Here is a 16,602-nt window from a genome sequence, read left to right as displayed (position 1 = left end):
TTACTTGTTGTTATCCGTTACTTGTCTTCGATCAGCGCTTAAACATTTATTTTTCATCGTTTTAGAAGATATTTCGTCTAGACATTCCTAATTCCATCCCTCTCTTTTTTTTACCTACCGTGTCATACGTGGTTTAAGCTCGAATCGAAATGCTCTATTGCCGATACTTCATCGAGCTGTAACATTTTTCACAGCTCTCGGCAGCACGGAATACTCACGTTATATTACACATTCCAGACTTCGCGTCTGGTGTCGTTCGGATCAAAAATATATCTGTCATATAATCGACGACACGATCCATCCATTCTGTACTCTTCGATCATCAAGGAAATGAACGTTCCTGAAAATATCGGAAACTGTACTGTAAACTGCATCGCGCGTTCCCTTACAAATTGCGGGCGAAATTAATCGGGTAACGATCAAGGCTTGCCAGTCATCTGCGGCGAAATCTTGCGCGACTGTAACTGTGACGAATTACCAATAAACCTGGGTTTCGTGTTTTTCTCTGATACATTTCATTCGTTCGACGAATAAACCGGTTGTCACATATTTTTCCATTCACCCTCTTGTTCACTACGATCGATACACAAACACATGGAAGCAAATCCTCGTAATTATTTCGTAGTCCCGACAAGATACAGGGGATAACGATGGCTGACTGATCCAGATTGATGAACGTGTCAACCAGGGCTCATTATTGATTCCATTATATCCGTTTCCTTATGTCGCAGACGGCCCGATAGCGCCAACCACTCGATCGACTACAACCTGGTATCGTTTACCCTGGTTGGTCATACAATGTACGAACGAGTATCGTCACAATAGTCGATTTTTCCTTCGCGTTTATACAACGGATTGCTTGTTAAACAACATATCTGCTAGGTCACTCTGTGCTCAAGCAAGGTATGAAGTTGTCTTTGGGCTTTGCTGCAGCTGGAGCAAGAGTTTACACAAAGTATTAGGTCGATAGCAGGCAGATTTCATTTTCCTTTCTGTAGCTGTTGCACGAAGAGCTCGTGCAACTCGTAGAAAACTCGGTAAAAAAATAATCAACTCTTTTAGCGTAAATAACACGAGTGATTAATTGGTTTGGGTTAACTTGTACGCGACACACATCTTAATCAACGAATCCTATAAATTACTTAAACGCAGGTACGTTTCGTATTTCTTCCACTTCGATAAGAACTGATCTGCTCCTACGAAGAATTAATCCCGCTTTCGATAGCAGAGAAAGAATGAAAATCGGCCTCTGCCTTCTAAATTATTCTTCGCGTGCGCATTTACCATTTGGACAGCTAAGCAGGCATAAATCACTCAAAGTGTGTCGCTAGAGAATCGTGGAATGACAACGATCCCCTACTAAATTCCCGTAAGTATATATCAAGTCGTGAACCCGATACCAGCCACCCTCGTCCTCCCAAGAGATTGACAGGGGACGATAAACTCGAAAACTACAATACGCTACGGGGTTCGTTACAAGAACCGGGCTAACGAAGGGATGGTCAGGGGCGAAGAAGGTGCAACGATAGGGAACGAAGGAAAAGCCAGGGATGTACGGAATTCCGCTGTAATTAACTCGGTGGCCAGAGGCTGGCTGGAAACGAATGGGATTGATAATGACCACAGGGTCGTCTTATCTGGCGACCCGACACAGCCCAGATAGGTAGAAAGGGTCCCGTGAGGTTTTTGACCAACTTGGGTCGTCTTGGCCCCGCGCCATTTTTCATTTTCTAATACGTGGAAATAGTTCATCAGTCGGTCGACCGATAAAAACCAGCAACCGTCGATAAAAGTTTTTCGGCCTGTGGCTCGCTATTGACCTTGCTGTTAGTTCATCCTAAAAATATCCGGACGATGGAATTATTATTATTCGTTTAATCTGTCCTGTGTCGTTCGAAGGTGTTAGAATTTCATTGGAAAGTTTTGCTCGTGTATTTGTAGATTTATTTTGAGATTTTTATAAATTGCAGATAGTTGATATTACGTGTGACTGTCTTTGTATATGTACACATTAACATTATTTATTTATGTTGAAGATTTGATCGATAAATTATTCTAATAAATTATTAACAAAGTGGCTGTTATCGGCTAATGCATCGAATGAAACGATTTTTCGTATATCTGGTTAGTTAAGCGATACCGATAACGATATCCTGACAATTTTATCGGTGTGCAATCGTGCGGTTTCGTTTCACTTTTCCATCAGGCGCCCACTCGCTACGTCTAATTACTGTCGCTTCGCGGACACGCAAAATGCAAATGACTGTGGGAAAATCAATGAATCGACGCATTTGGATGCATTAGTCAAACGTTGATACGTAATGTCAGCACGCGCGTTTCCTATGTTGCGTTAAAATAGAAGCCGATGATTAAACGCGATGCTCGGCTTTGTAAATTTTCGACAGAACGCGGAAATACGCACGATGATTTCGCGTGTCACAGCCGCTAGCCGAACGAACTTTTCCACGAATAAAACAGATTCTTTGACGCTGTATAAAAATCGACATCGAAGGAAAATAAAAAAAGAAAGAAAGGCAGTAGTTTTCCATTAATAACACGACGTACAAATATGTTGAGTGAGGAATATTTGTCAACGTTTACGGATCTTAAAGAAGTTATTTAACCAGTGTCTGGTTTGTGATGTACGCCGTGTCGACGAACGAAACATATCACAGATGCATAATTTCGCACGTTAAAGTTCTTCACCGATGCATTGAGCAAATTCTCAACGAGCCGATCGATACTACACCACTATAAAATCGTAAATACAAGGCTGATTCTTGCGGATGTGCAGTTTGAACGGGCACCGATTGTAATTTTATGGCAGACATCAATGAAACCGTTCGTATCCGGGGGATATTTATTCTCTGGATGGCACGCGGTGAAACGTATAAATTTCATTTACATAGCGATAGCGAGTATAGCTTTTTACGTAATTCATCGATTAACCTAATGGTGCAAAGGCAGCGACGGACGAAATCAAAATCATTTATCAATCTGTCACGAGGAAAGATAATGTCCATCGATATCACGAACTCTTGTTACTTTTTTTTTCACGTTGCGAAGATTTTGACTGGCACGACGATAACGTACCAACACTTTGGTAGCGATTGACAAAAATTGGAAGCCGATGCTCTCAACGTGCTCGCGTTAGGTTCGAGCTCATTTATATTCAGAATCAACGAAGGAACGTGGAGAAATGTAAATCGCCGGATAATGCGGGAAAGTAGCTTTCCCAGGCATATAGGTACGCTGATAATGGCCGCAGGTAGGTCAGCAACGAAGCGATAAAAGTTGCTCAAGAGGTTCCCTTCCCTTCCCCTTTCCTTTCAGCGACACAACAATGCCGTTGAAGCCCTCCTTTATGGCCGGTTACGCTCTTCTCCACGGCTAGTAAATGACTTCGTCTGGCAACCAACTTACGCCTTACTATGTACTATGATTCGCTTGAAAAGTTGACGTCAAAGCATTATGAGATGCCGACAAACACGTGTCTTCTGCGCATATACTTGGTGTCCCGTAAAGACCGTACACCCGCTCCACTATGTTTCAGGCTGTTGTCGCTAAAACTAATTGTTCATCAGGGAATCAGGAAATTTTCTTCTTTCGCGGTAACTTGTTTTCTATTTGTAAGACTTTCGAGAAGTCGAGCAGAAAGTGAAACATTTAACAATAGCTATTCGAGTCAAACGTGTATCTATCATACACTCGGTGGAAACGATATAGCGCGGTGTTAAATTAAAGGATTAACAGGAGATACCCATTGATGTAGCTGCACCCAGGACTGTACGTGTTTTGTAAAAGCAATTTGAACCTTGAACTGCAAAAGACATTTGCATATTGATATCCTGTTTACAATATTTCATTAAAAGGTATTAAGTTTCTGTCCTATACAATTTGAATTTCAGCAACCGAAACGTTTAAACTTTACCTCGCCGTTAATTTCACGATCGAACGACACTAATTCACCAAAGTATTACGTTGTCCGAAAAGTTTCTTTCGTTTTATAAGGAAATAAACGTTTTTTTTTATATTATTTTGTCGAATTACGTACGATCCATTTTGTTCTGTTGAGATAAACACCGTGACATTTTATAGACTTGGTTTCACGTTTGTATGAAGGTACATTGTTGTAAAAATCACGTTCGCGTGAAGAAAGACACTTTTCGGACAACCTAATATTTTAATATTTATGACAACAAATTTTGTCGAATATATTACGCGTATTACACGAAACTTTTAACGTTATAACGTTTTCACCTACGGTGCAACAAAAATATACGTCTGTATAATTGAAGAAGATGGATGAAATGAGTAACGTTTAATGTTGAAATACTATGATTTCAGGGGTGGACAAGGCGTACGATGCTTAGGGATGCTTGGTCGAACAACGGTGGGAAAGGCTGGTGGCGATGGTGGTCTAGGTTGGGCGGATTGCTGGCGATGGCGACGGCCATTTCCTGTCTTGTTGCTCCGTTTCCGGGTGCCTCGGCCAATCCGGAAGCGAAGCGTCTCTACGATGACCTGCTGTCGAACTACAACCGCCTCATCCGGCCTGTTGGCAACAACAGCGATCGCCTCACTGTCAAAATGGGACTACGCCTCTCCCAGCTCATCGACGTTGTGAGTAAACCCCACTTAACCCATTATCGTAGCGCATGAATAGCGTTAGAAACTATAGAATCGGTGTAGAACGCCGGTGAGATATGTGGAACAAGAGCGGTGGCTTCTGACATCGGGTTGTTCCCCCTCGCCAGGCCTCGATTTCACCCTGCGCGGGTAATTGCGCTTCTACCCTGTCTCGTCACGGTAATTTATTAAGTCCTGCAGTGGAACGTTATTTGTAACGGGAAATTTATTAGGCAAATACTGTACGCCCTATACATATTAGTGATAATGCATGGAGAGGATATAGCAAGAGCGGGGAAAACGATCGTGTGTGCCTGTGGGAACATCCGTAATTCGAAGCGCGAGTTTTCTAAGGAGGCAAACGGACGTTTTGCAATGAATTAGGAGGACGCGAGTTAACTTGTGTGTGGAGGACACAGATTATGGTTATTGATGGTTGAAATATTTTATTTGCAAGGCTGCTTCGCTATAATATTTGCTTTTTATTTAAAATTCTCCCCTTGAATACTGCATCGAAAAGCTAATGTCACTGAATCTGAATTTTTCGATATTTCAATTAGATGAAATTAAGCATTCGTTTTTATAATCTTTGCACATGGGCCTTGCAGTCTTGTTGTATTCGCCTACGCTGTAGTATCCTGCACACATTTCTACTACGTTATTTATCATTATTTATAATTTACAAGAGTAGTACGATGAATTTGACGCGAAGAAATAATTGTTCTCACAAGCAACTGGCGAACGTTGCATCGCTAAAATCCGCCATTTCCTTTCGCGATTCAGGCTCGTTTACATTGGATCGTGAGAACCACACCGAGCTGCAATACTTGGTCGAAATGCGCCGCATCCATACATAACCGGGTGCTCGGAATATTTGTTTCTGCATTCCCGTCGAACACGATCGTTCGGCAGGGAAGCGTTCGGCTAACTGGAAATTCGTTCGGAGCCAACACGCACCGAACTGGCATGGCGTATGGATTATGCAGCAGATACAGACACCGATACACCGCGCGTCCACGTACTTGCGGTGATAAGTTGAATTCCGGGAGTTTCTGCCCGGAACCGGAACTAATTTACAAGCGGTTCGATCCATAGCACTTGAGCCATTAATTGCCATAATCTGATCGCAAGCAATCAATCGTGTCTCGGCTCGAGGTTTGCCGGATCTCGAACGGCTACCTACACACTCGAGGTCATCTTCTCGACGGATCAATGTGCTACAATTACGCGATTGTCTATCCCTTCCTTCTTGTCATAGGTGACCATACCCTCCTCCCATTTCGCCTCCGCGGCCGCATTGTCTCCTTGGTTATTACATTCGTGTTACATGCTTATGTAGCTTGGTCCGAATTTCAGCTGTAATTACCTCGATCACGGATGTCTATAGACTAAATACGTGTTCACCTCCGTTCAAACTATAATTAATTTGTTATCGGTTGGCCAGCCGGTTTGGCTGACCGTCGCGTTGGCTGTTATCAATGGAATATCAACACTGTAATTTCACTGCGACCACTTTCCACTGCGGATTTGCTTGGTACGCGCTGGGACTCGGCAAATCTCGTTTTGTCGTGCGTGCTCGTGGCTCGTATGCCGTTTCTTTCCTCGGTATAATCTGTGAGGAGAACGCGGTTCAAAGGATCGTTTGATGACACAAATTTTGCGATGTTTCGATACGTACACTACTAGAAATATCTTTTGCATATTAACGAAACATCGTAGTTAGGACTTGTGTAATTTCGTTAACACGCTTCGATGTTTCTCGTCACATGCGTGAAAATCGTAAAAATGCAGATGTTTCTTAAGACGATCGTAATTTCGATTCAGACCGAATATAGTTCTTGGTCCTGGTGGTCCGATCGTATTATGATTCGTAAAGTGAGTGGTTCTGTGTTATAAGAAGGAAGGTTAAAAATGGAATGAACTGAATTTTAAACGCGTGGAAGTAGTTTTAACTGTAGAAAGAGAGGACTGATTTGGAAAAATAGAAAGACAAAGTCGGGATCATTCGATAGGGTGGAGCGTGGTTCGATTTGAACCACGAGGTCACGAGTTGGAATCCCCGAACAGCCGAGATTTCTTTCTTCTCCCGATTTTATGGCTGATATTGGGAGCAGAAAGCGAACGACATACACAAAACCCGTGAACGCTGGAAACTTGAAAGAAGCAAATGCACGAAGCAGGTAACGAGAAAGTTGAAAATATGCAATACAAAAGAAACATGCAAGAAAGACGCTTGGATACATCGTACACTGGTTGTGTATGCAATGGAAAAATTGTTTCGTGCGAAGGAAAATTCAGAAGAGGGCGTTGGAAAATATCCAATCGTCGAGAAGAGAAGCGGAAGAAAAATATTTTTAAAAAGGATTTCTAGCGACGAATTAGTTGCAGAAAATGTATTTTCAGTGCATCGTTCCTAGTTCGCGTGGAATGCATCACGTACGTACAATGTTTCTGGACGAAAATGCGCAGGAAGCGTTAATGGACACGCTAAACTGCATGCAAAGTAGCTCAGTCACGGAAAATAAATTCCCCGTCCTAAATAGAAGGAAGATGAAATCTAATTGTCGGCCGCGTGTTATTATAAACTCTAAAGCGACAAAGCTCAGCGATGTCCCTGTTATTCGATTAAATCTCTTTATCGTTGTTTGCGCGGCGCTTGCTGTTTCATGTGGCGTACCGGCCTATGCAATTGAATTAAAATCGATCGATGAGAATGGCGCGCGTTTCGTTCGACTGCGATCGCTGCAAAAAGTTTATCGATGCAACGATGAAGCAGAATAGGGAGCTTCCAACTACGTGTCTCGAAGTTAAAAGCAGAGCTAATTTATTTATGGATCTAAGTAATATCTCGAACCTATTCAAAGATCGTTTAAAACTGTATAACGGATAAACGTCAGTGGCATGTGAATGACGTTCGCGAGTTACGACTTGGCACGCGTCGAGTGCGGACTTTTCGCGAGCTTCTCACAGTAATTATCACGTGCAACTGTGTGCATTCGTCGACTCCTTGAACTTGCAACCACAGCGCGAACACAGGATTCCAATGACACTCGGCCGGTCCACGCTTTGTTGGCTGATTCTACTTAGAAGCCGTGAATCGATAACGATGCAGTGGCAACAAGCCTAAATTACCCGAGGTGGTCGGGAATGTTCGAGCACAAAATAAATTTCTAGACCACTGAACAGAGAAGGATTTATTCCGAGCGCGAACAACCACGGTACGCGCTGCTTTATACGAATTACCATATCCACGTATCGCGTAATAAATGGACAGAGAAAAATTGTATCAGAATTGAAAAAAAAAAAAAAAAGAAAAACAGGAATATTTTGTTGGTATGTGTCGAGGCAATTCGGGCAACATTTTATCGAGACGCGAATTTCAATATCTTTATGTAAAACGGCCGGAATACTCTGATGGAGTTTTCTTTAATGAAAGCCCGAGATCGTTTAAACGAGCGATAACGAATTAATCGCTTTCCAAGCGATAAATAGTTTGTCGGGAAATTTAATACTCTGAAATTATCGGGAATTTACTTTCTCTAGGCAAGCGAGCGTTTTTGTTGAAAAACGTCGAGCCGATTCCGTTTGATTTCCCCTCGGAGAACATAACTTCTGAGTATTTCCGAACAGTTTAATTAGTCCGACAAGAGCCGGAATTACGCGAGAGTGATGTAACGTCGGTTTAAACGATCGAAATTGCAGCGTGCAAGTCGACAAGAATTTTCTGCACGCGCGATATCTTTCCCGACGTCGCGAGCTTTATGCAAAATATTCAACGTCGTCGGGTACAAACGGCTCGTTAACCGCGTCTCTCATCCCCGAGAGGATGGTGAAACCCTGATGAAGGATAACGTGTCGGCTCGATTGCATATTTTAATAGCGATTGCGTCGTAAACCAAGGAAACCGAGGGGAGACCGGTGATAACCGTCACCATTTGTATTCTTCGCTACGAGCGAACGTAAAGAGGCCACGCGTGCGATGCAAAAAAAAAAAAAAAAAGAGGGAGGATTGCACTCGCGAGTTAACGACCGGTAAACTAGACGACATGCGAAACCCATTTGGTGGAGCGTCGCGAAACGATTAAAATAACAGAAACATCGATGCTCGATGGTCGTGGGACGCGCGTACTTCCGAGAATACGAGCGACTCTTCTCCTCTGAATCGGAATTCATAGTTCGCCATGCTTATTGAACGTAGCAGCATGAAACTTCCGAGTACAATCCTCTTGGATCAACGACGACGGCGAATCTCGTCGAATCGATTCTTAGCATCGATGTTCCCTTCTTTCAGCCGGCTAGTTTCTCGTGTCACGCAACAGCCAACGCCCACTTTTCACGGCCGACGAAAGCTTCGCAATCCGATCAATAATCACAGGCTAACCGGCCAATTGTTTGGCACGCGTAAGTGGATGCACGTTTAACGGCAATGGGAGAGAAGCGACAGCTTTCCTTTCGATGGCGCACACCTTGAAACAATGAAGGTGTCGACTGCTTGACTAGGCTGGCTTAGTACCCCCTTCGGTTAGGCAGACACTCGAGCGAAAGCTCTTTGATGAGAAGCTGATTTTCGAGTCGAGTGCGATTCCTCGAGTTCGCTTCGTGCACACGTGGCTTTTGTGCGGGAGGCTCGTTGTCGGATTTGCTGGATAAGGACACTTTCAAGTATACAGATACATCTTCCTGCAAACAGACTTGCTTGTATCTCATACGCTATCAAAAACTACTGTTCTTAGATTACATATCAAATAATTATAATACATAAAAGTACAAGCACAACGCAATGAAAGGCAACGAATAAAAAATTCACCGTTCAACTGTTGAAGTGGTCATCACTTCTAAGAAAACTCTACATCTGATCTTTAGTTTTCTCAAGCACTGAAGCCATCGACAGCGCATAGACAAAAGATTGCGTCGAAGGCAAACCATAAACAGTAGATAGGCGACGTTGGCTTCAGGGCTTTCAGTCATAGGGTAACATTGGATTCCGACTTGTATTTACACTTCAGTATTTTAAAATATATATTTTCTACCTCACAATTTGTTTACGCGTTCCTTTGTACTCACATACATCTAATAACCTCAAAATCAACAACAATTAATTCACAAATTTTAGGCAAATTAAGCGCGTTTATCTCAAACACTCGATTCTACTGCGGCCCTGTAAGCAAGAGAAGAAAGAGGAGAAGAAAGAAGAAAATAAAGGGACGAGTGTTTCATCTGAGACCGTCTAAAAGATTCAATGGTAAGGCAACTTAGAAGGTCTGTAGCTTAAACTGAGTCATAGGTATGTATATTGGATGGACGACTATGGTTATTTTAATATAAATGTCGAAGGATCACAGGAATCTTTAGAATCGTCCCTGGAGTATAACATAGAGGATCCTCGAGAAGAGTTTGCAAAATCTCTCGAAGGATGCCTTTGCCAAGACTCGGCAAAATAATGCGCATGGAAGTCTACCAGGGTGCATCGTAAAGGCGAAGAATTTAAAAACGTCAGGTGGAATGAATTGAAGAGGATCTCGTTGAAGGAACGATCGGAGGGGCGAAACGAGCGGCAACGGGTTAACGTATGTGGCAAGTGAGCGGACCTGGTCACAGAGGAATGATGTCCCAGAAGAGCCATAAGAGGAGTAGTGACTCTCACAACGTAGCAACGTCCAGCCATTATTTACACGGCCTCCTTTTCAAGGGAGCATCTTCTTGAACTCACGGTGGTTCGCCACGGGACAGCGGCCTTCGACTTTATAGAGATTTACGAGCCACGGCCTGGGTGAGATTGACTTTTAGCTAGACAAGTAGCCGCGCCTCGAAATCACGGACCTAGCTATTGTTTGTATTGCGAGAGGATTTGCGCAAAGAGCACATGGAACCCCGAGCGAAAGAAGAAGCTCCGTGTGATCGGGCAAATATTGTCGTTTCATATGGCTCTCGGAATTTAGAAGCTGGGGAAAAACGATAATTAAACGCTCGATCGTCCAGTGAAAAGCGAAAAATCCGTAGCTCGAGTATGGGTGCTATTTGTTCCACCGATGATCCTGCGGTGGAATTCTACCGATCAACCAATATTTGTAGAATCAGTGGACTCGAGCAAGTGAAATTGTGCAGTTTATACAATAATATATATATGAACCATTTAGAAATCAAACTGTTCAACTTTATTTTCTGAAAATTCTTTAATTGCAATTGTACTTTTTTAATTTAATACGCGTTATTAACTCCTAATTAATCTATCTCGATTGGATCAGTTTGGTTTCGGAAAAGCTTCCAACAAATCCAACAATCTTTAGTCCGTTATATCAAACGAAAGATCGCGATTCGATCGCAAAGTCGTAGCAGAGTAGGGTAGAGGTCCGTTGAGGAAGAAGCGACTAAGTCTGAAGCAATGGGCGTCGGTGATCGAAGTGGTCCAATTAAATCGAGCATTCCGAAACAGGTGTAATTGAAGAGCGCGTACGGTACGGGGTGCAAGGGAAAGGTTAAGTCTCGTCGAGTTTAAGCTGCACAGGGAAACGATTTGACGGTTCGAAGGGCACACGACCCTTCGCTGTTCTCTTCGTTTCTTCTAATTAAGCCGAAGCTCTGGCTATCTTGGGCTGGGAACCGAGGAACTGGGAATGAAGGACGAGAACTAGCTACGGCTCGATTCTTCTCGCGCCATTTTAGACACGAATTGCGCAGCTAACTAGTGATTATGACGGCCAGTTGGCTGGTCGAGAGCATTTTAATTAGATACCCAACGCTGTCGAGCTCGCCGCGTTTAATTGCACGACGTTCGACGTATTTTTGGACCGGAATTTACGACGATTCGTCGTTTCTAAGAAGCGAGCGAGCACCGTTGCTCGATGGATGGTAGTTTAATTAAATGTCGTATAATTGGCCGTATTCAGCGTTTGATTCTGCTTTCTCGGAATTTAGGGAAGAATTGCCAAGTTGATTTCAGCGATAATTACCAAGGCAGTCTTTCGTATTTAATATTCATACGATTTTCAATTGCTAGATAAAAAAATTCGCGGCTCGAAACTTTTTGGTCTTGTCGATTAGTCGGCACGATCTCGACGATTTTCTAAATTAATCTCTGCATTGATCGGATTACTTGAATAGAATCGGCATGCCTTCGGGTAAACAATTAAGCCGAACCTCTGTTGTCGATCGCGCAACGTTAACGATGCAGCTGCGGAACTTCGGTATTTCGTTTCGCTAAATCGAATGGGCAAATTACGCTTCTCGAAGGAGTTAAATTGAACGAGGTAAACGAAACGCGCCGTTTCCCATTACACGAACTCGTCGGGAGAGGGGCGGATTATACACGGCGGAACGATACAATGCAAATAAGCGAGATCGCGCTATTACATTTTGCTTCTTTTAGCGACAGTTACAGAATGGCCCACCACGACGCGACGACTGAAAAATACACACCGATGTACGCTGCCGTTTAAAAATATTGCGTATTCAGTTGTAAAAGGAATACGTACATAGCATTGGTAGTTTTTTAAATAAATAATTCAAATTTATAATGCGATAAGTTTGTGAGACGGCAGAATGTATCGCGTATAATTATTAATTTACCTGTAATTTGTGCGTTTTAATAAAATTCCTATATTGTTAGAACAAATCTATCTAAAGTGTCCAAATAATTTTGAGCGGTAGATTGTTTGCACGTGATATAATCAGATGTGCGATATGGTCTGCAAGAATCTTCGATTACTCATCAAAAGAGATTGTTTCGTTAATTTATCTAGAGATTTGTAATTGCTTCAGTAATTATCGGAGAAGTGTTGTTTAATTTAAAATAACCGATATTCCGCGTGACTAGTAGCTGTTGAACGGCTGCGAAAGGAATTCTCCGGAGGATGCTGTCGAGTAATTTTTTAACAAACTCATTTCGTATTTTTCGTTATTCTATTTTCAGCACTTCGAAAGGCTGATTTCCATTTTTCACCTTTCCTTTACTTCTACCTTGCTCTGAAATATTCTCTATGCGTTTTATGATACTCAGGCGAGATTCTCTCATTATTTCAGAATTTTTACAGTAACATTTAATTAATCCATCACGGACCAAATAAAACGAACTGTGCATCGTCGTCTTTTTTTCTTTTTCGATTTTCCAAGCGATAGAAGTTTGCTTGTAGTTTTTCACCAGGCATCGGCCCCTGTTTAATTTCTTCTTTTATCACTGTCAATTAGCTCGAGTTTCATCGTGTAATTAGACGACGCGAACAAGTTTCTCGCAATCCTTCTCAGTCCGAAAGCGAAATACATCATCGCGATCTAAAGAGACAGTCGCGGTGCTCGCTTCTTAAGATAGTATTACAGGGATCGCGTTACTCCGTCGTTATCAGTCGCTTCGCGATAACGAAGACTTGCTCATTAGGATCGGGTGGAGGAACTTCCTTCCTAACGATTCGAACCTTCTTACGATGTGGTTTCCTTGAACACGGTGTCGAATAATGGCGTAGTTTAAAAGTCCTTTCGAGAAAATGTATTTCTCAAATGTTATCCTAAGTTTATATTACTTACCGCTACCGGATTATATAAATGGTCTGAATTTTGTCGTCTGAGATGTTATAAGTTGGATTAACACTCATCCAGGCGACTTTAACACTAGAACTACCACACCAGTCAAATTGACTGCTTCTACAATTTTATTTTAAAATTTCTACTTCATGTTACATTTTTTCCCGCAATGATGTAATGACTTTTGCAACGATAACTAAATGAATAATATAATGAATTTTATTTTGTTTTTATGTATTCAAATTCAAAATAATTTTCAATCAAGGATACTTATGCTTGTCACAGTGTAAAAGGGTCTTGCAATCTGTTTATCGAACCCCAATTAACCAGTTTCATCGTTTTGTACAATTTCTCACACGTTTTTAAAATTTTTACTGCGTATCACTCAATACGATGATATCAGTTATCAGGAAAATCCCGGGTCGATCGCTAGATCGATAGATGCTAACACTAGAAATACCACACCAATCAAAATGACTGGTTCTACAATTTTATAAATGTGTCAACCCTCGTTTAGGGATTATGGTCCCAGATGGATTAATAATACCAAAAATGTACTACATAACATGGAATTCCTTTTGTAAAAAAATAATAATTCAATAAATATAAAAATATTCTATTATTACGTATTTTTTAAAGACCAATCATTTTGACTGGTTTTTGGTAAAAATGACCGCGTTAATTATCGGTAGTTCTAGTGTTAATCATCCAAGTATTACTAGTATTGTCGTTTGTCATATACATATCCTTTATCATCAATAGATTGTGGATATTTATACAAATTTATATTTTTATTTGCGTAACTAAAGCAATAGAAGCTTCCTACAGTTTTGATTCACATACGAGATATTCCGAAATATGATAACTTTATTTTTTGCATTTCCTGACGCTTCATGACCGAAAAAAATATTTTCCTTTATAGACGACGAGCTATTGATTTATCGATTTTTCTAGTTGTGACTTTCGTATATTCTTATATGCTAATATACATTAGATGTATTTGTACAGTTTTAAATTTCCCGATGAAGGCATAAAAATCAACTTTTTATATCGTCGTCATCATCAGTAATTTCAACGATCTCATAATTCATTCTCTTTTCTAATCATTAACCCTTTGCAATCCTATCGAGTGTGACTCGACATCAGTTTTTATCTCAGAAGCTCCTTTGTCGAGTCCCACTCGCCATTCTTTCATTTTTTTTTTTTTTTTTTTTTTTTTTGTGAAACGTGCGAAAGAAAAGCAAGACTGCATCCTGGAAATTGTTTCAAAATATATCATACACTTAAAAATTACAATATACAACAATAGTGTGAATAAAACTGATATTTAAGTGAATTTGTTTCTTCCTTTATTTATTTAAATTCTTATTTTTTTAATTAAAGTAAATTTCAAATAAAACATTTAAAAGCGTTGACAGCTGCTGCTAATGAAATTGAAATAAAATTCGGAGTGCAAAGGGTTAATTTTGCTTTATAGATCGAACGAAATAAGAGATACTTTTTAAGATACAGATTTTTATATAGTACGTGAAGTTCATCGACGATGTCAATAATCTCGATACCGTCATGCAAAATTTAATCCATGGTCTTTGAAAATTGTTTCGTCGAAGTTACGTGTATCCAATAAAACTTGAAAATCCTCTTACGTTAGTATCGCTTAAAACGAGCCAAGAACATTCGATCAAAGTTCATGAAAGTTTCCAAAATATTGTTCGGAACCTTGTCATTCCCCGGTCGTAGTTTCCAAGTCAATTTTAAGTTTCACGCGGTGACGGGGATAGTGTAAAATTTGCATAAAATAGCCAAGCAAAGGAACCGCTATCGAAGTACTTAGATTCATGTCTGCTAATGTCGTAGGAGTGATTGCCAATCATTCGACGTCGGTTAAAATCGCGTGAAACCGATTTCATAGCGAAGACATTCCGTATTTAATATTATCTCGAATCGATCACAGTTAAATCAATTTCAGTTAAAATAATTGCCATTTAAATATAAAATAATTTTCATTTTTTTGTATTAAGGGCCCACTTTCTTTACAGGTTTATAAAAATCAAAATTTTGTCACTGCTATCGCTTGCTCTCTGAATCCCGCAATTATATTTCTTCTGGTTTTCTCCTTATCGCTATACATGTTGCTTATTAAAAGATTATCAGAGGATACTCCCATAGAGCTTAATATTATCTGGACCGTATGCAGCCGAAAATTCACTAGTTTGGTGGTTACAAACGCTTTAAAATATTCAATGTATCGATAACGTTCGGCAACAGGAAATTCACGAATATGCTTCTAAATCACCCATAATTAACAGCCAGCATAGTCATTTCCTGCCTTATTACCGACCTGAATAATTCAATTTCCTTCAGTCTTCATAGGTGACTGATCTCGGATTAATTGCGATGATTAAACGCGCGATTCGCATAATTTCTGACACGGCATGCGCCGAGACGACCGTTGGACAAATTAGAGAACTCTTCAGCCTGGAATAAAGTTAACGCGTTCAAAACACTTTGCATAACTAACTACTATGTACCTGGTAGACCAGGATAGAAGTACTCGAACGACGAAATTGTTCCAAGGGAAGACAATCGACAATTTCGGTGAGTGTCTTCAGTTTTAGTGGAAAATCAATAGACCAGGAAATAATGTTCCTTCTTGCTACAGCCTTGCTTGAATAATTATATTTTCCTTTAGGTTTTCACGGCCGACTAACCTCTGAGTAATTATGATAGTTAAGCTGGCAATTCTGGCAATTTCTAGCAGAGAGGATATTACGTTGCAACCTGGTCGCGCAGTCAAGTGGTTTTCATACTTGAGTCAGGATTTTCTTCAAATAAGGAAACCAGGTGGTCGTTTCTCCAGTTTCAGAGATTCGTCATCGGGTTAATCATCTTCCTTTAATTTATTTACAGAAAGCTGGATAAAAGGCTATCGATTAAACGCCTCGAGACCGGACTGATCTGTTCTCGACTAATTAAGTTTCGTTCAGTTTTCACGAGAACGCGATGGCCGATAGGATCGAACCTCGGGGATTATGCTCTGCGTGTAATTAAGTTCCGCGTAGCTTTCGCCGAATTTTCGATAATAAAATCCCTAATACGATGATCGTATTAATAAGTTCACCATTTATCCTGGAAAATGTTCGCTTTTCTAGCTAGTGGCTCGGATGATTCATCGCGCATCCAAAATGTTACGAATTAACATTGTTCGCGATAATTATAACTGACGCAACTTTGCTGTTCAACCAATTAACGAATCCGTAATCGAGGTTCATCCATGGTTCAGCTACTTGCGAAGTTTGAGTAAAAAGTCCAGGATCAGCAGTAAGAAAGTTTGATAGCAACCATCGGTAGAATGGAAGGATGTAGGTCAAATGAATTGGTTAATGATTCTTCTGTCAGTTCCCACATCGATTTCTCGCGAGACGCCTTTAAAACCATCACCTGTTAATGATATTTCCA

General features: G+C 40.9%; 1 protein-coding gene across 1 annotated transcript in view; it reads left to right on the top strand.

The window, feature by feature from the left end:
- Window positions 1-16,602, top strand: part of Nachralpha1 (nicotinic acetylcholine receptor alpha1) — a 154,244-nt gene that overhangs the window by 47,923 nt on the left and 89,719 nt on the right. Inside the window, exon 2 of the mRNA XM_072004349.1 lies at window positions 4,348-4,623. Within this exon, the coding sequence (XP_071860450.1) occupies window positions 4,366-4,623 (258 nt within the window). The 5' untranslated portion in view covers window positions 4,348-4,365. The remainder of the gene's footprint in view (window positions 1-4,347; window positions 4,624-16,602) is intronic.

The sequence above is a fragment of the Bombus fervidus genome, chromosome 5, assembly GCF_041682495.2.
Source record: "Bombus fervidus isolate BK054 chromosome 5, iyBomFerv1, whole genome shotgun sequence".
Taxonomy (NCBI): Eukaryota; Metazoa; Arthropoda; class Insecta; order Hymenoptera; family Apidae; genus Bombus; species Bombus fervidus.
Note: the sequence above shows the minus strand (reverse complement) of the source record. Positions and strands in the feature narration are given on the sequence as shown.